The sequence below is a fragment of the Bufo gargarizans genome, chromosome 2, assembly GCF_014858855.1.
Source record: "Bufo gargarizans isolate SCDJY-AF-19 chromosome 2, ASM1485885v1, whole genome shotgun sequence".
Classification (NCBI taxonomy): domain Eukaryota; kingdom Metazoa; phylum Chordata; class Amphibia; order Anura; family Bufonidae; genus Bufo; species Bufo gargarizans.
In genome coordinates this window covers 411,975,394-412,001,998 of record NC_058081.1, presented here as the reverse complement: position 1 = coordinate 412,001,998, position 26,605 = coordinate 411,975,394, and the positions used below count along the sequence as shown (strand labels likewise).

Below are 26,605 nucleotides of genomic sequence, written 5' to 3'. Positions count from 1 at the left end.
TAGATAATGCAGGTGGTGATCAGGTTTAAACATTTATGCCTCACTTCAGGCTATGACTGCACAGCGTTCAAACCACCAGTGTCCCGTCATCAGTACACTGCCTGAAAAACCGCCAGGGAACTCCTTTGCGCTGGCTTTGGTGTGCCATGTCTCTTGGCACGTTTGGAAGTAGCAGGGGTACTGGAAGTGGGACGGCCACTCTGCTTTTGCACTCTGCTCGCTCTTTTGCTGTGAGGCTTGAGCTGCTTGACTGGCATGACAAGGATGCCATGCGAGGTGCTAGGACCTAATCATCCTCCACCCCCTCCTGGCCAGTCTGCACAGTGCATTAAGCTGCAGCAGTTGACACCTGTGTTTTGTCATCAGAGACTGCTGCATGACTTCGGCCTCAGACTGCTTCGCTGATATGCAAGGGGTTGAGGTGTAAGACTGATGCCGTGGGCTGCCGATGACAACGCTGCGCTTTCAGCAGTGGACCAGGTGGAAAACCATGTGAAGAAACTGAAGGCACTCTCAGCTATCCAATCTACTACCGCCTCTACTTGCTCTGGCCTCATTCTGAGAGCGGTATTCGGGCCTACTAGATGACGCAGAAGGTCCTCTCGCCTGGGTGCACCAAAGGAAAGTGTTTCATTTGGGCGTGTAGCTGGCACATATCGACCATGTCCTCTCACTGCAGCAGAAGCTCCACCAACACCACGACCCCTAGTTGATGCTCTCATTTTGTTACGGTCACCCACAAAATTTGCTGACAGACGAACAATTGTATATCCGTGTCACAGATTCAAAAGAGGCGTTTAGTACAAGAAATAAATAAATAAATAAATAAATAAATAAAATGTCTCGCCACCCAAATTAACAGTTATTAACTTTTGATCCAGGGAGTTATCCCGATTGGAGTCGGGAAGGAATTTTTCCCCCCCCCAAAAGTGGGGAAAACTGGCTTCTACCTCACATGGGTTTATTTGCCTTCTTCTGGATCAACTTGCAGGATAACAGGCTGAACTGGATGGACAGATGTCTCTTTTCAGCCTTATAAACGATGTCACTGTTAGGCCCCATGCACACGGCCGTTGTTCACAGCCGTGTGCGGGCTGTGGAACCGCGGCCTGGATTCCTGCTGAGAGCAGGAGCGCACGGCGTCACTGGTTGCTATGACGCCGTGCGCTCCCTGCTGCCGCCGCAATACAGTAATACACTGGTATGATCTATACCAGTGTATTACTGTACTGTGCCGGCAGCAGGGAGCGCACGGCGTCATAGCAACCAGTGACGCCGTGCGCTCCTGCTCTCAGGAGGGATCCAGGCCGCGGTTCCACGGCCCGCACACGGCTGTGAACAACGGCCGTGTGCATGGGGCCTAACATGTGACCATATTACTATTATATTTCGCTGTGACTGTGGCAAGTCTCACCGACCCAATTAACAGGTTGATTATCTATTAAATTTCCCTGTGACGGTGACAAGTACAGTTTTTCTCACAGCATACTCTATGGATAAGTCATAAATATATAAGATGGGAAAATCCCTTCAACATTAGGTTGCTAACTCTAGCTGTGCAACTATTTTAGTCTTTATTTATATTTCTTAAGGGGGTTCTCGGGGCAGGGGTTAAAAAAAACCCTCAAAGGACTCAATTGTCTCCAGTGTTCTGTCCCAGTGCCCAGCATCTTTCTCATCCGCTCCCAATCCCTGCTGAGGCTGAAGAATGACAGGTATTCTACTGTACACACATCGGGGGGCCTGGCTGGCCAGCAGCAGTGAAGCCCCGGAGGCACCCGAAGCCCCGAGGCACCCAGCCAGGACCCGAAGCCCCGAGGCACCCAGCCAGGCCCCCGAAGCCCAAAGGCACCCAGCCAGGCCCCCGAAGCCCAAAAGGCACCCAGCCAGGCCCCCGAAGCCCAAAGGCACCCAGCCAGGCCCCCGAAGCCCAAAGGCACCCAGCCAGGCCCCCGAAGCCCAAAGGCACCCAGCCAGGCCCCCGAAGCCCAAAGGCACCCAGCCAGGCCCCCGAAGCCCAAAGGCACCCAGCCAGGCCCCCGAAGCCCAAAGGCACCCAGCCAGGCCCCCGAAGCCCAAAGGCACCCAGCCAGGCCCCCGAAGCCCAAAGGCACCCAGCCAGGCCCCCGAAGCCCAAAGGCACCCAGCCAGGCCCCCGAAGCCCAAAGGCACCCAGCCAGGCCCCCGAAGCCCAAAGGCACCCAGCCAGGCCCCCGAAGCCCAAAGGCACCCAGCCAGGCCCCCGAAGCCCAAAGGCACCCAGCCAGGCCCCCGAAGCCCAAAGGCACCCAGCCAGGCCCCCGAAGCCCCGAGGCACCCAGCCAGGCCCCCGAAGCCCCGAGGCACCCAGCCAGGACCCGAAGCCCCGAGGCACCCAGCCAGGACCCGAAGCCCCGAGGCACCCAGCCAGGACCCGAAGCCCCGAGGCACCCAGCCAGGACCCGAAGACCCGAGGCAGTCAACCAAGCTATGAGACAGTCAACCAGGCCCTACAACACAAACATTTGCTGTAAAACCTTGCACTCTCTCTCCTCCTCTGGACCGCATGCAAAGGAAAAACCAGCTCCAGAAAACCCCAATCCCCGCTTGGTCCCGGCCGCATGCGGAGGAATAAAAAACCCCACATGGGGCTGCTTCCATTTCCTTTGTTTCAGCATGGCCTCACTCCCATTGAGGAGCGCACACGCATGTGCCGCAAGAGCCAAGTGGAAGCCCCTGACCACCACCGGCTCTTAGGGTCCTGCCAGCCCAACATATGGGCGATAGACCCCAGCAGGTATGCATCTCATAGGCCTTTAGAACATCTCTGGGACTTATGTACTATGTTACTTCCTTGCTACGGGTAAGAACCTGAAAGAGAAACTGCAGGTCTCTCACTCCAAGGACAGGAAACCACACTGAGGTGGGAGAGGCGCTCCACCTTTTCATTCTGCAGGTTTCCTGTCCCTTGGGGCGGATCCTCTCTCTCTGTGGTGCTGTTGTGGGGAAAAGAGAAAACTAGTTAATTTCTAACATGCTGTTAACTCTCACATATAGGAATCAAACAAATATTACAAACCTTGAATTCTCCAATTTCATTTTAAGTAAATCAACATAATAGGCTTCATCACCTTGTACCAAAGTGTCAGTATTTATCTTTGATGGGCCATTTTCATAGTTCTGCTCCAGGATTTAAAAAAGAAAAACAAAATTATAATGCTTGTGAATGTTAGAGTCTGCAGCATTTCAAGGGAAAGTCTGTAAATTACACCTTAATCTGTGGCTCTTCAACATACGACTCTACTTTGGTATGAATTTAACCCACAATTATGAATTTTTATGCATTTTTACCACAAAACATTACACTTTGATGCTCAGTTGTATGAAAGTGTTCATGAGTATAAGGCGGCATTCTTAAAATAAATCAGGTGTTTGGGTGTCAGTTTAAAATTTATATAAATATTTTTTTGTTAAACTCATGAGCTGGAAGAAGATGTATCAGTTAGCAAAGCCTTTCTAAAAATTAAACAATGGGCAATGCACTTTACCATACCTGACATTTTTCTAATTGGCGAACTCTTAGTAGCAGTTTCTCAACTTCACTGTTCTTCTGTGCAACCATTGACTGTAACCTTTCCAGCTGTTCAGGGTCAGTTTGGGAGCCTTTCAGCTGCAACAGAGTTGCTATTTGCACCTGAAAATATGAATAAGTTTTATATTTAAAAAAAATTAAAGTGATTGAGGAGGAGTGATAGTCATCACAGTCATTCCTCCTTCATTTAGTTATATTGATAATCGGTATCATATCCCTGATTACAGAGAATGATGTGTGGCACGATTATACAGTCCAGTTATAATGAATGAGCGTTCCTATTAGGGCTGCACAATATGGGAATTTTGTGTGATTGCAATTAGGGCCCTAAAAATTGCGTTAACGCAGGGCTTGACAAATTTCCTTGGAATCTAGGAGCCAGCTAAAAAAGTTAGGAGCCAGGCGGAGCCGCGTCATAAAGCCCCCAGTAGATTCCCCCATAGTGCTCCCCCCCCCCACTTCTCCATAGAGCCCCCCCAATAATACTGTATACCATGTTACATATGCAGTGTACATGTGCTGTATAGTATGGTATATGCAGTATACAGGACCATGATATATGTACAGTATATGACTGACATTCAGTGTACGTGCTGTATACTATGTTACATACGCAGTATACAGGACCATGCTATATGTACAGTATATAGGACTATGGCATACAGTGTACATGTGCTGACACCTCAGGCTCCTGCCTCACTTGGATGAGAGTAGTAGTAATTTGCACTGGAGGCGTGTAAGTTACCTGCAGGTGAACCTGAGAGCCACGAGGAGGGCGCAGGTCAGCGCTATGGCCCCCGCACAGCAGGTCAGGCCTCCGGCCCATCAGACACAGCAGCTGCTTAACGTGCTGCCAGGCCAGACTCTGCATTCCGCTTATAGAGCACATGGGTGGCCCGAGCCCGCTGGGGGCAGGGCGGCGCTTCTCCTCATCACGTCTGTCACAGTGGACTTCCGCGGCGGCGTACGCTCAGCCATGGGCAGGGAGCGTGTCTAAAGAGCAGCCGGGTATAGGGAACCTAAGGCACCGTCACACAGCTCTCCGCTCATCTCCACTCCTGTGCTGCCTCCGGACAGAACAGCGCTCCGCACCCATCGCCCAGGCACCTTTGAAAACGGGCTGACAAATACCCAAGCGCCAGGACTAAATTCCTGGTCGCCATGGCGACCTGGCGCCTGGGATTTGTCGAGCCCTGCGTTAACGATATGTGATGCGATATTTAAAGGGAATTGTGCTAGAGGTCTATTTGCTTGGATTTTCAGGGCAAAAGCACACAGAAATTACTGATAATGCTGAAATGTAGTTATGCTTAACTCAAGAACTGAAATGCACAGTGTTTTTCAAAATAAAACATCTTTTACTAAATTAAATAACATATTTGCATTACTGCAAAAGTACAAAATATACAACTTGCCATTTTCTTAATACACTGCACAGAACAGATAAATAGAATAAATAGAAGAACATTTGTTCATTAAAATAACGACTTGCCTCCAGCCCCTCCTCCCTCCCCGCACTGTAACTGATGTATCACCGGACGCGCTGTGCAACATAGCAGCCGGCGATACATCCGTGTCAGCCACGTAAAAAGTCTACCATCGCTTTATAAGACGCACTGCCATTTTCCCCCCACTTTTGGGGGGAAAAAAGTTAGTCTTATAAAGCGAAAAATATGGTAATACAATTCCAGCATTTTTGGGTCGGCTAATTGGCGATTTGATATGGCGATTTATTGCGATTGCGATATATTGTGCAGGCCTAGTTCCTATGAAGACTTGTTCCCAGTAATTGACCTGAATATCACAGTGTATTAGGGGCTTAAAGGGATTTCCCAGTAAAACGAATTTCTAACATGTTCCAGCAGCAGGGCCCCTGAAACCGAAGAGTAAAACTAACCTGCTCCCCGCCGATTCGGTCCTCCGTACTGGCCCCATCTTCCAACCCCACGCTTTTTTCACCTGGCAGTTTATAGCGACGGTCACATGCATCTCTACAGCCAAAAACTGACTTCAGCGGTGATGTGGCCACAAGCAGCATGGTCACCACTGAAGCAAGTCATTGACTGGAGCGGTGTATGTGACCATGGCCATGCACTGCCAGGCATAAACAGCGCAAAAACCGGAGGCAGAGGGTGCATGCGTGGAGCAGGCAAGTATGAATCTTCTGTTTCAGGGGAAATGCTGTGTGAAGTTGTTAAAAAAATAAAAAAAAATGTAATATATATATATATATATATATATATATATCGGCTGAAACGATTATTCGAATAACTCGATTAAATCGAGTCAAAAAGTTTCCCTGCATCGAGTAATCGTTACATCACATGATCACGGAGCGGGAGTGAAATTAAGCGTCTCACTCACCGCTTCCGTGTCCTCCGGAGGCCAGAGAGGCAGGACTTTGCGTAATGCGCAGTTGCTCTCATACATCATCATCGCGCCGGCTAACGATGTGTGTCTGACGTCACTTAAGGTCCCAGTGCATGCTGGGATGAAGACGGTCTCGGACCCCATGTGTCTGCGGCTGCGCCCTCCTCACTAGTGCCATTAGGTAATTTAAGTTAACAGCACTTGAGGCACGCTAGGGGGGAATCGGGGGCACTGAGTCACTGTAAATTGATATTGAAATGAAAGGCAGATGGAGAGAGAGTAGTTAATGGAGGCTGCAGGCACCACCTTGGCATGTATAAAGTTATTGGTTTAGAGAGGGGTTAATGAAGGCACCTCCAAAGTGCTTTCATTAACCTCTACAAACCAATAACTTTATACATGCCTAATGCCAAGGTGTTTCCATTAACCACTTCAAACATGCCTAATTACGTACGTTATTTTAAGTAGGTTTTTATTAGATTACTCGATGAATCGAGAAATATAATCGATAGAATACTCGATTACTAAAATATTCGTTTACTGCAGCATATACAGGTCCTTCTCAAAAAATTTGCATATTGTGATAAAGTTCATTATTTTCTGTAATGTACTGATAAACATTAGACTTTCATATATGTTAGATTCATTACACACAACTGAAGTAGTTCAAGCCTTTTATTGTTTTAATATTGATGATTTTGGCATACAGCTCATGAAAACCCAAAATTCCTATCTAAAAAAATTAGCATATTTCATCCGACCAATAAAAGAAAAGTGTTTTTAATACAAAAAAAGTCAACCTTCAAATAATTATGTTCAGTTATGCACTCAATACTTGGTCGGGAATCCTTTTGCAGAAATGACTGCTTCAATGCGGCGTGGCATGGAGGCAATCAGCCTGTGGCACTGCTGAGGTGTTATGGAGGCCCAGGATGCTTCGATAGCGGCCTTAAGCTCATCCAGAGTGTTGGGTCTTGCGTCTCTCAACTTTCTCTTCCCAATATCCCACAGATTCTCTATGGGGTTCAGGTCAGGAGAGTTGGCAGGCCAATTGAGCACAGTAATACCATGGTCAGTAAACCATTTACCAGTGGTTTTGGCACTGTGAGCAGGTGCCAGGTCGTGCTGAAAAATGTAATCCTCATCTCCATAAAGCTTTTCAGCAGATGGAAGCATGAAGTGCTCCAAAATCTCCTGATCGCTAGCTGCATTGACCCTGCCCTTGATAAAACACAGTGGACCAACACCAGCAGCTGACATGGCACCCCAGACCATCACTGACTGTGGGTACTTGACACTGGACTTCAGGCATTTTGGCATTTCCCTCTCCCCAGTCTTCCTCCAGACTCTGGCACCTTGATTTCCGAATGACATGCAACAGTCCAGTGCTGCTTCTCTGTAGCCCAGGTCAGGCGCTTCTGCCGCTGTTTCTGGTTCAAAAGTGGCTTGACCTGGGGAATGCGGCACCTGTAGCCCATTTCCTGCACACGCCTGTACACGGTGGCTCTGGATGTTTCTACTCCAGACTCAGTCCACTGCTTCCGCAGGTCCCCCAAGGTCTGGAATCGGTCCTTCTCCACAATCTTCCTCAGGGTCCGGTCACCTCTTCTCGTTGTGCAGCGTTTTCTGCCACACTTTTTCCTTCCCACAGACTTCCCACTGAGGTGCCTTGATACAGCACTCTGGGAACAGCCTATTCGTTCAGAAATTTCTTTCATTGTCTTACCCTCTTGCTTGAGGGTGGGTGTCAATGATGGCCTTCTGGACAGCAGTCAGGTTGGCAGTCTTACCCATGATTGCGGTTTTGAGTAATGAACCAGGCTGGGAGTTTTTAAAAGTCTCAGGAATCTTTTGCAGGTGTTTAGAGTTAATTAGCTGATTCAGATGATTAGGTTAATAGCTCGTTTAGAGAACCTTTTCATGATATGCTAATTTTTTGAGATAGGAATTTGGGGTTTTCATGAGCTGTATGCCAAAATCATCAATATTAAAACAATAAAAGGCTTGAACTACTTCAGTTGGTGTGTAATGAATGTAAAATATATGAAAGTCTAATGTTTATCAGTACATTACAGAAAATAATTAATTTTATCACAATATGCTAATTTTTTGAGAAGGACCTGTATATATATATATATATATATATATATATATATATATATATAAAATAAATACATTTTTACAGGTAAAACCTGGAAAAGTGGCGACATTTCATTCCATCCTGCCTCCTATTTATAAATCCTAGCTTTCCTTCACAGCAGAGGATGGTGCTTATTGGTTATAACAACCTCCTGCCCCCAAGTTACAGGCACCATGTAATAACCAGTAAGCATTTTCCCTTACTAGTGGGGAAAGCGCTTATTGGTTAACCCTTTAATAACCAGGCCTGAACAGACACTTTTTTGTGATTTAGCACACGTGGTGGTTTAAACATTTGGAACTTTATGTTTTATGTGTTGGAAATACCAAAATAATTTTTGCAACAATTTTTTTTACTTGACATATAGGGCCTTATAATTTATTTCTTAGTTTTATTTGGGGGAACTGTACAAAACATTTTTAAAAAGGTATTTTTTTTTTCAGACTATAGCTCCTTATTCTTTAAATATGCAAACTGACACCAAAATAAATTATTATAATTAGTTCCCTATTTTGTGTCAGTATTTTGTTGTATAATAAATATGGTTTTCGGCAGGATGGATCCAGCAATAAGTACGGTTTCGGCACACTTGCGGCAGGATGGATCCGGCAGGCTGGCCTCCCTGTCGAATCCGTCCTTCCGCTGTTTCGCCGGACCACCGCTCCGTCCCAGCACCGCGGTGCACGGCGAAAGCCGCCGGACTTTAGTCCAGCGGCTTTCGCCGTGCACCGCCGGAGCTCCGCCCCTGTCCCCATTATAGTCAATGGGGACGGAGCGGCGGTCCGGCGAAACAGTGGAAGGACGGATCAGACGGGGAGACCAGCCTGCCGGATCCGTCCTGCCGCAAGTGTGAAAGTACCCTAAAGAGGAATGGTCAAGAATTGCCCCTGACCGTTGTGCACGTCTGATCTGCAACTACAGGAAACGTTTGATTTAATAACTGGTTGAACCTCTTTTGACAGCAATAATTTCAACCAAAGGGTTCACATACTTTTTCCACCTGAACTGTGAATGTTTACATGGCGTGTTCAATAAAAACATGGTAACATTTAATTATTTGTGTTATTAGCTAAAGCAGACTGCGATTGTCTATTGTTGTGACTTAGATGAAGATCAGATCACATTTTATCATTCCAAAGGGTTCATTATAAAGTGTCCGGGAAAGTTTTAGACCGGGTCTCCGCTCTCTAGGACTTACCGTTCCTGAGATATTCCCAAAAAAATTACCTGCATTAGACAATGGAAGTCAGCAAGCCTTTCACTTAAAGGGATTCTGTCTCCAGGATTTCACTTAATGAGCTGTTAACATGACCAAATAAGTCTCCATGATTTATATTACAATATACTAGTATTACTGCCCTGTGTCTTGTAATTTGTCTATAAAATAGCTTTTATTAATATGCAAATTGCCTAAACAAGGAGCCCAAGGGGCTGTCCCTTTGTCCGTTGGAGCCCAGCTGCACCCCTTCGCCTTGAGCCCAGCACAGCCCCACTGCTAATTTATTCACTTCTCATGGCCGACCTCATATGCTTGGTGCGCTGTAATCTCGCGCATGCAGTGTGGAAAGACCTATCAGCTCCCGCGCGGCGTCCTGGCATCGGCCTACACATTGCGCATGCGCTGACTGGTCTTTCCACGGCACATGCGCGAGATTACATAGCGCACCAGGCATATGCGGTCGACGATGAGGAGTGAATAAATTGGCAGTGGGGCGGTGCTGGGCTCAAGGAGAAGGGGTGCAGCTGGGCTCCAACGGACAGAGGGACAGGCCCTTGGGCTCCTTATTTAAATAATTTGCATATTAATAAAAGCAATTTTATAGACAAAATTACAAGACACAGGGCAGTAATACTAGTATATTGTAATATAAATCGTGAAGACTGATGTGGTCATGCTAACAGCTCAGTAAGTGACATCCTGGTGACCGAATCCCTTTAACCACCTCAGCTCCCCTAGCTTAAACCCCCTTAATGACCAGACCACTTTTTACAATTCTGCACTGCACTACTTTCACGGTTTATTGCTCGGTCATACAAATTACCACGCAAATGAATTTTACCTCCTTTTCTTCTCACTAATAGAGCTTTCATTTGGTGGTATTTCATTGCTGCTGACATTTTTACTTTTTTTGATATTAATCAAAATTGACCGAAATTTTAGCAAAAAAACATCATTTTCACTTTCGGTTATAAAATTTTTCAATTAAAACTACATTTCTATATACATTTTTCTCTAAATTTATTGTTCTACATGTCTTTGATAAAAAAAATGCAATAATTGTATATTTATTGGTTTGGGTAAAAGTTATAGCATTTACAAACTATGGTGCAAAAATGTAAATTTCCGCATTTTGAAGCGGCTCTGACTTTCTGAGAACCTGTCATGTTTCCTAAGGTTCTATAATGCCCAGACAGTAGAAACACCCCACAAATGACCCCATTTCGGAAAGTAGACAGCCTAAGGTATTCGCTGAAGGGCATAGTGAGTTTATGGAAGTTTTTACTTTTGTCATAAGTTAGCGGAAAATTATATATATATATATACATATATATATAATTTTTTTTTTTTTTTTTTCTTACAAAATCTTATATTCCACCAACTTGTGACAAAAAATAAAATTGTGCATGAACTAACTATACCCCTCACGGAATACCTTGGGGTATCTTCTTTCCAAAATGGGGTCACATGTGGGGTATTTATACTGCCCTGGCATTTTAGGGGCCCTAGAGCGTGAGAAGTAGTTTGGAATCTAAATTCGTAAAAATGCACTGTGAAATCCTGAAAGTACTCATTGGAAATTGGGACCCTTTGCACATCTTGGCTGCAAAAATGTGTCACACATGCGGTATCGCCATACTCAGAAGAAGTAGGGCAATGTGTTTTTGGGTGTCTTTTTACATATACCCATGCTGGGTGAGAGAAATATCTTTCTAAAAGACAACTTTTACCATTTTTTTTATACAAAGTTGTCATTTGACAGAGATATTTCTCTCACCCAGCATGGGTATATGTAAAAACACACCCCAAAACACATTGCCCTACTTCTCCCGAGTACGGCGATACCACATGTGTGACACTTTTTTGCAGCCAAGATGCGCAAAGGGGCCCAAATTCAAAATGAGTACCTTTTAGGAGGGCATTTTTAGGCATTTGGATTCCAGACTTCTTCTCACGCTTTAGGGCCCCTAAAATGCCAGGGCAGTATAAATACCCCACAAGTGACCCCATTTTGGAAAGAAGGATGGGTACATGGTGGTCATGAAGAGATAGACATGGTCAGAAACAATGCTCAGGTAGCCCGTGGCATTTAAACGATGGCCAATTGGCACTAAGGGGCCTAAAAAGTGTGCCCAGAAAACATCCCCCACACCATTACACCACCACCAGCCTGCACAGTGGTAACAAGGCATGATGGATACATGTTCTCATTCTGTTTACGCCAAATTCGGACTCTACCATTTAAATGTCTCAACAGAAATCAAGACTCATCAGACCAGGAAACATTTTTTCAGTCTTCAACAGACCAATTTTGGTGAGCTCGTGCAAATTGTAGCCTCTTTTTCACTATTTGTAGTGGAGATGAGTGGTACCCGGTGGGGTCTTCTGCTGTTGTAGCCCACCTTTCTTTCCCATTCTGACATTCAGTTTGGAGTTCAGGAGATTGTCTTGAAAAGGACCACAACCCTACATGCATTGAAGCAACTGCCATGTGATTGGTTGACTAGATAATCGCATTAATGAGAAATAGAACAGGTGTTCCTAATAATTCTTTAGGTGAGTGTATATAATGTTATTTATTAGTCGACAAAAATATTAAATGGCAGCCATACCTTCATTCGGTGCATCTGTTGTCTGGAGAAAGCATGTTGCTTTTTAAGCGATTGATACTGGACTTTCATACCGATCAGTTGACGTTCCATTTCAGCTCGACGGTCTTCCACCTAAAAACACACAAAAGATTTCTGTCAGTGGCAGTTGGATGATAAAATCTGGTGCTGGACTAGACATTTATTTAATTATACCAACTTCTAGTTTGCGCGCGGAAACATTTTGTTCCAGAAGTCTGACCCAAAACTGCAAATTTTAGGACACACCGCTTTCCACTCGAAGACACACCTTCCCTCTAAGCGTACTTTAAAACTAGTGTTTTTCTTTTCCGGTATTGAGTTCCGCCACAGGGGCTCAATACCGGAAAAAAACTGATCAGTTGTATCCTAATGCATTCTGAATGGAGAGCATTCCATTCAGGATGCATCAGTTCCCTCTTACATTTTTTGGCCGGAGAAAATACTGCAGCATGCTGCAGTTTTCTCTCCAGCCAAAAATCCGGAACACTTGCCGGAATGTCGGATCCAGCATTAATTTCCATTGAAATGCATTAATGCCTGCCCCAAGTGTTACGGCAAAACGGATCAATTTTTCCGGATGACAACCAGAAACACGGATCCGGTATTGAAATGTATTTGTAAGACTGAATCGCATTTGAGTCCAGGTTGCCGGATCCGGCAGGCAGTTCCGGCGACTGAACTGCCTGCTGGAATCCTCTGCCCTAAGTGTGAAAGTACCCTAAAGCCCATCGCTTTCCAAGCAAGCCAGAATAAACTATAGCAATCTTTGCTGCACTAATTTGTGCCACTTTTTAGACACATAGCAGATATTTTAGTAAACTCCGCCAGTCTGACAGTGACATTTAGTTTTGTTTTAACCTTCTAGATGAGATTTACACTCAAGGTCAGATTTCTACATGCATCTTTGAAAGCCAAGACCAGAAGTGAATTAAAAAAAAAAAAAAAAAAGTTGTATCTGTCCTTTACACTTTTTCTCCTTTTAGGATCCACTTCTGATTTTGGCTTCCTAACCACGTCAGAAACGTGACCATGTGGCTGTACCCTTAGGATTGGCAGACAATTTGAAGGTGAAATTAAGCAATCAGGTGTTTATGACTCGTTTTATTTAAAGAACAGGTATCCATCAAAGTCTGATCTTCACAAAAAGTGTTTGTAGAGACAAACAAATGAGATTTTTGAGGACCTCAGAAGAACTGTAGATGCTCATTGGGCTGGAAAAGGTTACAAAACCATCTCTGAGTTTGGACTCCACCAACCCACAGACCAACACAATTCAAGACCATAATTATCCACCCCAGGAGTGGTCGACAAAATAACGTTTACGCAAAAATGTGTTTAACAGTGTGCAAGGTGGCACAGAAAACCAGGAAAACTAAAGGCCTTTCTCACATTAGCTAATGTTCATGAGTACACTGAACAAAAGGTTCAGGCGGGACTGCAAAGAAAAAGTGTCTGCTCAACAAAAAGAACATTGTTGCCTGGATCATCTGGACAAGCCAAAAGAAGGATACTGGAACAAAGTTCCCCAAAATTTAATTTCAGCATGAACTCCTCATCCAGTCTGTAAAACACAGTTTTGTTGCATCTGGGCCAGGACAGCTTGCTATGAAACAATGATTTCTGAATTATACCAGGATTTGGGGGGTACTATCTCTCTAAGACTTCTTCTGTGAAGAAAGGGATGCAAATGAGCTGTTAAAAAGCTCTGCCTCTATGGGCCCTTTCACACGAGCCGATGCCGGGTGGGTAAACAGCTGCATGAAAGCCCCGTTCCGGACAGCAGAGACACAGAGCATTAACATGACTAATAATGCTCGTGCCTCTCTGATCTTTTTACTACAAAATCACAATGAGATAAAGTGGTCACTGTGATTTTGTAGTAAAAAGGTCACAAAGAGGCACGGAGCATTATTAATCATGTTAATGCTCCAAGTCTCTGCTGTCCGGAACGGGGCTTCGCTCTCTTTCACAAAGCGTATTACCCCCACTGGATCCACTCATGTGAAATAGCCCTATGACTCAAGGCCCATTTAAAGGGATTATAGGATAGCTCCCTTACATCTGACGGCATTAGAGGCAAAGAGCTCATTTGCAAAGCTTTCTTCCCAGAATTCCAGAGGCGCATATATGGCCTATAAGGTTTCCTCATACCGATTAAGGCGCTCTCTCCCCCATGGAGAGATGGTACACCCCAAATCCTGACTTATGCCTCTCATGCAGTTTAAGCCAGTACACTCTGCTCTGCACTAATGAGGGGCAATCAGCCCAAAATAACTGTCTGCAGATGAGGTGTAGGCTTATCTAATATCGGAGTCATGCCTCAAAGCCTATCTAAAGGGTCGAACATTGACTAATATGATAGCTGCCTAACCTCTGGTGGCATTGGAGGCAGAGCTAAATTCTAAAGCAAAATGCAAGGACATCTATCCATGAGAGGAATCTTAAGAGTATGCTGGTTATTGCAGCAAGACAACAACTCTATGCACTCAAGTTGTTCAAAGAATGGTTAAAGAATAGGAATGAATGAACTGGCAGATGTTCGGGTTCGAAATTGATCCCGAACCTCATTTAAGTCGATGGGGGCCCAAACTTTGAGGCTGATAAATGGCTGTAAAAAACAAACAGTCATAGAAAGGGCTAGAGGGCTGCCAAATGATCCACAATGGGGGTAAGGGCAGTACAATTGCCCTGCAAACAAAATGTGGATAACAAAATACATATAAAAAAAAATAAAAAATTTGAACCAGGAGGCGGAGGTTCAAGTGGAGTAGGAAGTTGAGGAGACTGTAGAAGTGGAGGTGTAGGTGGAAAAGGAGGAGGAAGCAAAGTGTGTGTGTGTGTGTGTGTTTAATTTCTTGTTTTTATTTGTTAATTCTGTGCGTGACCTATAGCCATTTTTTGGGGTGTGGCCAGTATCCTTGTTTACTCTGCCAATATTACAAATAATAATCTTGAGCCAGGAGGGGGACATGGCAGTGTAGGTCAAAGCGGCAGGAGGAGGAAGTCAACATTGTTTCAGTTTAGTTTTTTAAATGTGTGTCAATTCTGTGTGTGACGTTTAGCCATTTCTTGGGGTGCAGCCAGTATACTTCTCTAGTCTGCCAATATAAGACATAATCTTAAGCCAAGAGGTGGAGGCCCGAATGGAGGAGGAGGCAGATGGGGTGGTGCACGCAGAAGAGGTAGGCATTATTATTTTGTTTTGTTTGTGGAGGTCCCAAATCATTGGGGAATAGCAAAGAGAACGCACAAAGGGTAACAATAGCTGAGAGCGGCCAGTTTACTTCTCTACTGTGCCAATATAAAGACTTAATAATCTTGAGCCAGGAGGTAGAGGGCCGAGTAGAAGAGGAGGCGGACGCGGTGATGCAGGCGGAAGAGGAGGCAGAAGTGGCGATGCAGGCGGAAGAGGTAGCCAACAATTTTTTTTTTACTTTTGTTTGTTTGTGGAGGCCCTAAAACACTGAGAAATAGCAAAAAGACTGTACAAAGTGGGCTGGAGTATAGCAATGGCTGGGTGTGGCCAATCTGCAAAGTCCTGTGGGATCCACGTCGGCTGTGGACACGTGATCACCCCTGCTGCCATGCAAAACACAACCATTCTGACAATACATTTGCTGCAGGCCAGGTCAGCAAATCCAAGGTGTAAAGGGTAAGCTTAGGCCACGTGCCCAATTTGGAGACCCAGAAGTTAAATGGGGAAGATCCTTCAGTCATGTTAATGTCCAAACGTCTGCACACACACACACACAATCATTTTTTGCGGAATAAGCCGATGGTTTGATTGGTACCATTTTGGGGCACATATGACTTTTTGATTGCTTGGCATTACACTTTTCGTGTTGTAAGGTGATAAAAATTGATTTTTGGGCACGGTTTTTATGACATGTTAGCGCATGTGATATTTTTATAGAGCAAGCGATACCCAATGTCTGTTTTTTTTTTTTATATATTTTGGTTTTACACAATAAGAGCAGTTTTTAAACACTTTTGAAGTGTCCGGTTGCCATGGTAACCAGCGGGACGCTGCCACAGCAGACCAGTGAGCTATGGTTAGCCCCTCCATGCCGCTCTGAAAACCTTGACTTGAGGGGGAAGGGGCAGGTCGGCGAGGGGGGATTGTTGTGTCGCTGGCCATCCTGAAGGGAGGGAGGGGGTGGGGGGGCTTGTCGCCTCGCCGGCCATCCCCAAGGTGGGGGGGGGGGGGTGAAGAGACTGCTTGTATGGAGGCGAGGATGGCCATCCTACATGGCGGGGGAAGGGGGGGCGAGGGACAGCATCGGGCCGTTGCCACAGCAGAGAAGCGGCCCGATGGTTACTCCCTTCCATACAGTGGTCCCTAAGGACCATGGCATGGAAGGGAGTTAGATCTACATTTTTTTTTTCCAGACAAGTAAAAATACTCCTCTTAACAATTTCAAGGAGTATTTTCAGCCGAGGAGGAGTACAAATTTTGCGGTAATCTAATATATAAAGCTGAGTGTATATATGTGCGTGTGTCCGCTAAAGGAATCTGCACAGTTGCATTTACAATCACAAAATGTTATCACACAAGTACATCAGGTGTCCGGGAAGGTTTTAGAGCAGGTCTCAGCTCTCTAGGACGTACCATTCCTGAGATATTCCCAAAAAATGCATTAGCCAATAGAAGCTTGGTCACATGACCCTCATCAGCTAATAGAAGCTGGCAGGTCCTCCAGCCTCCACATAAAGTTTTACTTCAGGTTTCCATAACAACCCAGCCATTTATCTTCACTGCTGTAGGTCAGCTTTTAAGGAAATCTGTCAGCATGATAATCGCTATTGAAGTAAATCCATGGCCTAATAACACTTAGTACCTTATTTCAAGATGTGCCTTTGTTCCAGCAATAGATGTTTTTATCCCCTGAAAATCCAGTTTAGTTGGTATGAAAATTAGCCAGTAAGGTGCTCAGAGGGGCGTCACTCTTGCAGGAAGGAGCCCAGACAAGGCCCCTGCCACAATGTGTCCACCTTAAAACACCGCCCCCAGGTCCCGATAAGCCACGCACCGATCCAGTTAGGCCATGCCCCCTCACACTCCTCAGCAGACAGATTGATAAAATATAGTTAAAAATCAACTTCTGTCAGCTACAGGGGAGGAAGGGTGACTTTCTCCCTGCAGTTCACACTCGGACAGTACAGTGCTACTGTCTTCGAGTGAGTGGTTCAAAAGGACATACAGTAAAAAGGTCAAAGTTAAGGGGGTGGGCTGCTTTGGAGGCCCAATTTTAAGGGACGGCGCAGTGTGTGTGTGTGTGTGTGTGTGTGTGTGTGTGTGGGGGCAGTGTTAAGGGACTGTGGAGGTCACCGTTGTTTTAGGGGCGGGTGCTGTAGATGTCACTGTTATAGTGGGTCCTTAAGCTAGTTCATATAGATAATACTTAGAGGCCTACATAACGTTATGAGGCTGATATTTCTGCAGGGAAACCAATACTAGTCTCACAAAATAAATGTTGACAATTTTACATTTATCCCATTTATCCATCATACACTAAACAAATATATCAAGGGGAAAAAAACAGAACTGGATCGCACATCCACAATGCTATGCTTGGATCTGGATTGGGTGGCATGTTCAGACAGCAGAGTTGCCATTTGACTCCTGGGTCCATCCGCCTACTTGGGCAGTGCCGCTTTGTCAACGCATTGTGCTGCACCTTCTTGTCATAGTAGGTCCCACTTAAAGAGACAACCTTGGCGTGGTAAGTGGGCTTATGCCTTTTGTTCAAAATGTACATTAATGCATCTTGTACAACATGCAGTATAGTGGGCTGTACACTTTAATATTGCGCTGAGAAGCGAGTTTAATTAGATCTAAGCATTGCATTATGCATGTGTGATCCAGTTCTGTTTTTCTTCCCTTGCACCCACCTGACACTATATACATATTACATACACAGCTCTACCACATGCCCATAACAGAGTTTACTATATACACATTGCGCACACACAGCTCTGCTACATGTCCATTACACAGATAGAACTACTGTGTGCACATTACACACAGAAAATTGTACAATAAACTGGTTACACTGACATAGCCCTGCTTTATACACACCTTCCATGCATAAAGTACCTCTGCATTCTCCACCAGCAGAGTCCTACATGGAGCCCATGTTCCCCTAACTCCTCCCACACACATGGCTGATCACATGACTGACATCACCACAGGTCCTCTAACCACAATGTAGTCTGGAGCTGCTCCTGCTGAGAGATGTCCGTGAAGGGCGGGGCTGTGTGTGTGTGTGCTGCTCCTGGTGAGAGATGTCCGTGAAGGGCGGGGCTGCGTGTGTGCTGCTCCGGGTGAGAGATGTCCGTGAAGGGCAGGGGTGCGTGTGTGTGCGCGCGTGCTGCCATGTGCACACAGGAGGAGTTACTGAGTTACTGTAAACTCACTGAGCAGCCTGCTGTGCATAGGACACACAGCAGGCAGCAATTGGAGAAATTATTTTTTCCACAAAATAAATTAACTAGTGTAATTTTTTTTTATTTTATTTTTTTACAAGTGTCCACATCCTAATGGCCAATTGTAATATTTAACTCATTTGATTGATCTGGTTATTTTTATCTACTTTTAGGTAAAATTTATGCATAAATACAAAAAAAACTCTGACGGCACTATTGTATGTGTGAATGTAAAGATATATACAATATACACTACTCACAAAAAGTTAGGGATATTTGGCTTGTGGGTGAACTTAATGTGACCTTCTCTAAACTGGGAATGGTTGGTGATATTAACTTCCTGTGTGTGGCACATTAGTATATGTGAGGGGGGAAGATGGGTGGTGACCATGGCGGCCATTTTGAAGTCAGCCATTTTGAATCCAACTTTTGTTTTTTCAATAGGAAGAGGGTCATGTGACACATCAAACTTATTGGGAATATCACAAGAAAAATAATGGTTTGCTTGGTTTTAACGTTACTTTATTCTTTCATGAGTTATTTACAAGTTTCTGACCACTTATAAAATGTGTTCAATGTGCTGCCTATTGTGTTGGATTGTCAATGCAACCCTCTTCTCCCACTCTTCACACACCGATGATGTGTTTCCCTCTTTATGCATTGAAGTTGGCACGTTCCCTGAGTTTTTCCAGCAAGATGGTGCACCACCACATTATGGGTGTCAGGTCCGAGCATTCCTAGATGAACAGTTTCCTGGAAAGTGGATTGGTCGTCGTGGGCCAGTTGAATGGCCCCCAAGGTCTCCCGATCTGACCCCTTTAGACTTTTATTACTGGGGTCATCTGAAGGCAATTGTCCATGCTGTGAAGATACGAGATGTTCAGCACCTGATACTACGGATACTGGAAGCCTGTGCTAGCATTTCTCCTGCTATCAGTGTTGCTATCAGTGTGTGAAGAGTGGGAGAAGAGGGTCGCATTGACAATCCAACACAATGGGCAGCACATTGAACACATTTTGTAAGTGGTCAGAAACTTGTAAATAACTCATGAAAGAATAAAGTTACGTTAAACCAAGCACACCATTGTCTTTCTTGTGAAATTCCCAATAAGTTTGATGTGTCACATGACCCTCTTCCTATTGGAAAAAAAAAAAAAGTTGGATTCAAAATGGCCGCCATGGTTACCACCCATCTTGAAAAGTTTCCCCCCCTCACATATACTAATGTGCCACAAACAGGAAATTAATATCACCAACCATTCCCATTTTATTAAGGTGTATCCATATAAATGGCCCACCCTGTATGTAGATATATACATATACACTGTGTTTATCACCCCATGAATAAACAAGCCCTTATTATAATGACTAATTTAAATAGTATATACCGCCCCCTTTTTTTACCTTAGTAATATAGTACCTTTGCATTCCCTGTTATTCATTTTCCCACCAATTATTCAAATGAATGACGTAATAAGCCACACCCCTTTTATAATCTACAGCTCTTTTTATTTTATTTCTGGCAACTAATTCTCGTCTCAAATCCCACACATGCGCGCTGTCCGATCAGTGTAATGACGCACATTCATAGCTGAAAGTAAACTGGGCATTCGTCAGCTCATCCTTGCTTCCGGTGGACCAGTACAAGCAGGAGTTATTTGGTGGGTAGAGTGTACAGTCGTGGCCAAAAGTTTTGAGAATTACATAAATATTGGAAATTGGAAAAGTTGCTGCCAAGTTTTTATAATAGTAATTTGCATATACTCCAGAATGTTATGAAGAGTGATCAGATGAATTGAATAGTCCTTCTTTGCCATGAAAATGAACTTAATCCCCAAAAAAAACCTTTCCACTGCATTTCATTGCTGTCATTAAAGGACCTGCTGAGATCATTTCTGTAATCGTCTTGTTAACTCAGGTGAGAATGTTGACGAGCACAAGGCTGGAGATCATTATGTCAGGCTGATTGGGTTAAAATGGCAGACTTGACCTGTTAAAAGGAGGGTGATGCTTGAAATCATTGTTCTTCCTTTGTTAACCATGGTGACCTGCAAAGAAAAGCGTGCAGCCATCATTGAGTTGCATAAAAATGGCTTCACAGGCAAGGATATTGTGGCTACTAAGATTGCACCTCAATCAACAATTTATAGGATCATCAAGAACTTCAAGGAAAGAGGTTCAATTCTTGTTAAGAAGGCTTCAGGGCATCCAAGAAAGTCCAGCAAGCGCCAGGATCGTCTCCTAAAGAGGATTCAGCTGCGGGATCGGAGTGCCACCAGTGCAGAGCTTGCTCAGGAATGGCAGCAGGCAGGTATGAGCGCATCTGCACGCACATTGAGGCGAAGACTTTTGGAAGATGGCCTGGTGTCAAGAAGGGCAGCAAAGAAGCCACTTCTCTCCCAAAAAAAATAAAAAAAATAATCAGGGACAGATTGATCTTCTGCAGAAAATATGGTGAATGGACTGCTGAGGACTGGGGCAAAGTCATATTCTCTGCTGAAGCCTCTTTCCGATTGTTTGGGGCATCAGGAAAAAGGCTTGTCCGGAGAAGAAAAGGTGAGCGCTACCATAAGTCCTGTGTCATGCCAACAGTAAAGCATTCTGAGACCATTCATGTGTGGGGTTGCTTCTGATCCAAGGGAGTGGGCTCACTCACAAAACACAGCCATGAATAAAGAATGGTACCAAAACACCCTCCAACAGCAACTTCTTCCAACAATCCAACAGTTCGGTGAAGAACAATGCATTTTCCAGCACGATGGAGCACCGTGCCATAAGGCAAAAGTGATAACTAAGTGGCTCGGGGACCAAAACGTTGACATTTTGGGTCCATGGCCTGGAAACTCCACCAGATCTTAATCCCATTGAGAACTTGTGGTCAATCCTCAAGAGGCGGGTGGACAAACAAAAACCCACTAATTCTGAAACTCCAAGAAGTGATTATGAAAGAATGGGTTGCCATCAGTCAGGAATTGGCCCAGAAGTTGATTGACAACATGCCCAGTCGAATTGCAAAGGTCCTGAAAAAGAAGGGCCAACACTGCAAATACTGACTCTATGCATAAATGTATTTGTAATTGTCGATAAAAGCCTTTGAAACGTATGAAGTGCAGAAACAACTGAAACAAAGATCTAAAAAGCAGCTTAGCAGCAAACTTTATGAAAACAAATAATTCTGTAATTCTCAAAACTTTTGGCCACGAATGTACATCTCGGGTAAGTGTTCTTCTGCTTAACTTGTACTGTGCAGTGGGCGGGCAGCAGCCAGCCTCACTGTTCACACAGGCTCTCCCTGCTGCCCCACACTTTGTTTTTGCATTTAGAACATCGGGAAGAGGTCTGTACGTACATGTGACATCGCAAGCTGCCAGCCCTGCAGCCCTATCTACTTTCATAGTGAAAGCTCATTTCTCCTAGCAACCAGGAGGATGAAAGCTGCATGGAAAAAAAATCCAGTAAAGGTTAGAAAGATTCTGGTGGTAGGGGAGTCACTTGTCGCCAAGACTGTGAATGCCGAACAGTGTGTTGTCTGCCGGGTGCTCGGGTTCGGCATATTGCTGATCGGATTGACAGATTGTTGGGTGGGTCTGGGGAAGACCCGGTGGTCATGGTACAAATTGGCACCAATGAAAGTCAGTGGGAGATAAAAGCTTCTTAAAAAACGATTTTTAGGAAACTAGGTGAGAAGCTCAAGTCCAGGACCTCCAAGGTAGTGTTTTCAGAAATACTACCAGTGCCAAGAGCATCACCAGAGAGACAACGGGAGATTAGGGAGTTAAATAAGTGGCTCAGAAGGAAGGGTTTGGGTTCATGGAGAACTGGCCCAACTTCTCGGTCGGTTACAGGCTCTACAGTAGGGACAGGCTGCACGTTAATGGGGAGGGTACAACTGCCCTGGGGGGGGAAAAAATGGTAAGACGGCTGGAGGAGCTTTTAAACTAGGATCTGGAGCGGGATGGGGGGGGTCATCCTAATAAGGGGGTAGATAGTGTATATAGAGTGTGGGTTATAGAAGGGGACAGTGTGGATTTAGTGGGGGCTGGGGTTAGCGAGGAAAATAGGGAAAAGACTAGCCATAACTATACATTTATGAAAAACAGAACTGCTGGTAACAAGAACCTGTTACATACAAAAAGCAACCAAGGTAACCAAAAAATCCTGGATATTCACTTTACAGGTAATAGTAATTTAATATTTATTTTCACAAATGCCAGAAGTCTAGCTAGAAAAATTGGGGTGCTGGAGGCTATGGTAATAGAAGAACACAGATGTAGTTGGTAAGATAAGATCAGATAAGATGCCTTTATTGTCACTGTACAATACAATGAAATGTTGTTTGGAGCAATCCTAGATGCCATGGACAGAGGAACAATAACTGACATTTAAACTAAAGCATTACACTAGAAAAAAAAACAAAAAAAACAAAAACATTGCACTAGAAGGCATTACTATTCACAGTTCACAGCATATGTATAGCAAGAGCAAAGTAGGAAGTGCTTATGAGTATATATACACACTGATTCAGACACCACTGCAGACAAGAGGTCATCATGGGTTCATGAATGCAGCAGTCACTTTCAGTCTGTAGTAGTTTCTATCCTAGGAAGGGGCAATAATCTCCGAGCATTTAGGAGACAGATTAGTTTGGGGTAAAAGCTGTTCTTCAGCCTAGTGGTGCGGGCATGTAGGGCTCTAAGACGCCTACCAGAGGGTAGGAGAATGAAAAGGCTGTGGCCGGGGTGAGTTAGATCAGCGCAGATAATTTTTGCGCTGTGTGGCTGAGACATTGTTGGACTCTTCGCATGACTGGGCTGTAAATATTGAGAGTTTTACACTATTTAGGAAAGCCCGGGTCAATAGAAAAAGTGGTGGTGTTTGCCTATATGCGAGTATCTGAAAGATTGAAAGAGGCAATTGTGGGTGAGGATGGGGACGATGTGGAACCCTTATGGGTGGAAGTTGAAAGGGATATAAAAACTGAAAATATAATACTTGGTGTAATCTATAGACCCCCTAACATCATAGAAGAGATAGAAACGCAACTGTATAACCAAATAGAGCAGGCGGCAGAGTGGTCATAATAGGAGATTTTAACTTCCCAGAAACAAACCGGATTCCAAAAAAGTTGGGACACTATACAAATCGTGAATAAAAACTGAATGAAATGATGTGGAGGTGCCAACTTCTAATATTTTATTCAGAATAGAACATAAATCACGGAACAAAAGTTTAAACTGAGAAAATGTACCATTTTAAAGGGAAAATATGTTGAATCAGAATTTCATAGTGTCAACAAATCCCCAAAAAGTTGGGACAAGGCCATTTTCACCACTGTGTGGCATCTCCCCTTCTTCTTACAACACTCAACAGACGTCTGGGGACCGAGGAGACCAGTTTCTCAAGTTTAGAAATAGGACTGCTCTCCCATTCTTGTCTAATACAGGCCTCTAACTGTTCAATCGTCTTGGGCCTTCTTTGTTGCACCTTCCTCTTTATGATGTGCCAAATGTTCTCTATAGGTGAAAGATCTGGACTGCAGACTGGCCATTTCAGTACCCGGATCCTTCTCCTACGCAGCCATGATGTTGTGATTGATGCAGAATGTGGTCTGGCATTATCTTGTTGAAAAATGCAGGGTCTTCCCTGAAAGAGATGACGTCTGGATGGGAGCATATAAGGGCTGCACGATAAATCGAAAAAATAATCGAATCGCGATAATCGCCAAATGCGATATGGCCGACCCGAAAATGCTGCGATTATATATAAAGGGGCCCCGCGCACATAACTGCCTTTTGCATGTAAAGTGTTTTACTAGTGTGTGTGTGGGTTAAACAATCTCTCTCCTAACAGGTCCAGCCTCTGTACTCACTATGCATGCAATGCACTGCAGTGAGCGGCAGCAAGATGGCCGGCCGGCGCGTGACTGACGTCACTTAGTAACGCTCCTCCCACTTCAGGAAGCAGGAGCGTTACTAAGTGACGTTCACGCGCCGGCCGGCCAGCTCGCTGCAGCGCATTGCATTCATAGTGAGTACAGAGGCCGGACCTGTTAGGAGAGAGATTGTTTCACCCACACCCACACTAGTAAAACACTTTACATGCAAAAGGCAGTTATGTGCGCAGTTTAGGACACATGAGGAGAACCAGCATAAGATGCTATATGTCCTCCACAGATCCCCCACATAACAGCGCCCTCCACAGATCCCCCATATAACAGCGCCCTCCACAGATCCCCCATATAACAGCGCCCTCCACAGATCCCCCACAACACAGTGTCATCCACAGATCCCCCACAACACAGTGTCATCCACAGATCCCCCATATAACAGCACCCTCCACAGATCCCCCATATAACAGCACCCTCCACAGATCCCCCATATAACAGCACCCTCCACAGATCCCCCATATAACAGCACCCTCCACAGATCCCCCATATAACAGCACCCTCCACAGATCCCCCATATAACAGCACCCTCCACAGATCCCCCACAACACAGCGTCATCCACAGATCCCCATGTAACTATGTCATACCCATAACAATGTCATACCCAGCCGCGTCAGTGGCTCATATGGGAAAATCCAAGCAAATAGACCTCTAGCACAATTCCTTTAAAATATCGCATCGCATACCGTTATCGCAATTTTTAGGGCCCTAATCGCAATCGCACAAATTCCCATATCGTGCAGCATATGTTGTTCTAGAACCTGAATATATATTTCTGCATTGATGGTGCCTTTCCAGACATGCAAGCTGCCCATGCCATCAGAGATCCAGGCATCAGAGATGCACTCATGCAACCCCATACCACCAGAGATGCAGGCTTCTGAACTGAGCGTTGATAACAACTTGGGTTGTCCTTGTCCTCTTTGTTCTGTGGTCAGACGAGTCACGATTCAACGTTTTTTGTAAATCTGGGACGCCATGTCATCCGGACCAGTCTTCCATTTTGCCACACTCCATTTTAAATGATCCCTGGCCCAGTGAAAACGCCTGAGCTTGTGGATCTTGCTTAGAAATGGCTTCTTCTTTGCACTGTAGAGTTTCAGCTGGCAACGGCGGATGGCACGGTGGATTGTGTTCACCGACAATGGTTTCTGGAAGTATTCCTGAGCCCATTCTGCGATTTCCTTTACAGTAGCATTCCTGTTTGTGGTGCAGTGTCATTTAAGGGCCCGGAGATCACGGGCATCCAGTATGGTTTTACAGCCTTGACCCTTACGCACAGAGATTGTTCCAGATTCTCGGAATCTTCGGATAACGTTATGCACAGTTGATGATAGATGCAAAGTCTTTTTGCAATTTTTCGCTGGGTAACACCTTTCTGATATTGCTCCACTATCTTTCTGCGCAACATTGTGGGAATTGGTGATCCTCTACCCATCTTGGCTTCTGAGAGACACTGCCACTCCGAGAAGCTCTTTTTATACCCAATCATGTTGCCAATTGACCTAATTAGTGTTAATTGGTCTTCCAGCTCTTCGTTATGCTCAAATTTACTTTTTCCAGCCTCTTATTGCTACTTGTCCCAACTTTTTGGGGATTTGTTGACACCGTGAAAATTTTAATCAATGTATTTTTCCTTTAAAATGATACATTTACTTGAATTAAACTTTTGATCTGTCATCTACGTTCTATTACAAATAAAATATTGACATTTGCCATCTCCACATCATTGCATTCAGTTTTTATTCACAATTTGTTTAGTGTTCCAACTTCTTTGGAATCCGGTTTGTATTTACCGGGGGCATGGTTCTGCCTCAACCGTAAAGGGGAGAAAATTCCTTAACTTGCTGCAGGACCACTTTATGGGTCAGTTTGTAGAAGCTCCCGCTAGGGGCGATGCTCTGTTGGATCTGCTAAATTCTAATGATGCAGAGCTTGTTGGTAATGTTACCGTTTGAGAAACACTAGGTAATAGTGACCACAATATAACTATATTTCCCCTAAACTATAAAAAGCAAACTTTGTCAGGCAGAGTAAAAACACTGAATTTCAAAAAGGCAAAATTTCCCTGGGTTGAGGGCACTATTTCAAGTCATAGACTGGGTGCAGCTACTGTCACATAATAATATATTATTATTAATAATAAGGATAAATGGGAGAGCTTAAAATCCACATTGAGTAATTGCACAAAAAAAAAGTCTCCCTTTAGATAAGAAGTATAAACAGATAAATTTAAACCCCCCCATGGCTTACAGCTAGACAAAAAGAGGGCATTTAAAAAGTACAAATCTGAGCTGTAGCGTT

The 26,605-nt window shown here is 44.6% G+C and overlaps 1 protein-coding gene across 3 annotated transcripts in view; it reads right to left on the bottom strand.

Moving 5' to 3' along the window:
• Positions 1–26,605, bottom strand: part of SPDL1 (spindle apparatus coiled-coil protein 1) — a 136,640-nt gene that overhangs the window by 58,971 nt on the left and 51,064 nt on the right. For all 3 annotated transcript variants that reach the window (XM_044280874.1, XM_044280873.1, XM_044280875.1), the window contains 3 exons: positions 11,913–12,023; positions 3,533–3,673; positions 3,059–3,159 (listed from right to left, as the gene is read on the bottom strand). In XM_044280874.1, coding sequence (XP_044136809.1) covers positions 3,059–3,159; positions 3,533–3,673; positions 11,913–12,023 — 353 coding nt within the window. The remainder of the gene's footprint in view (positions 1–3,058; positions 3,160–3,532; positions 3,674–11,912; positions 12,024–26,605) is intronic.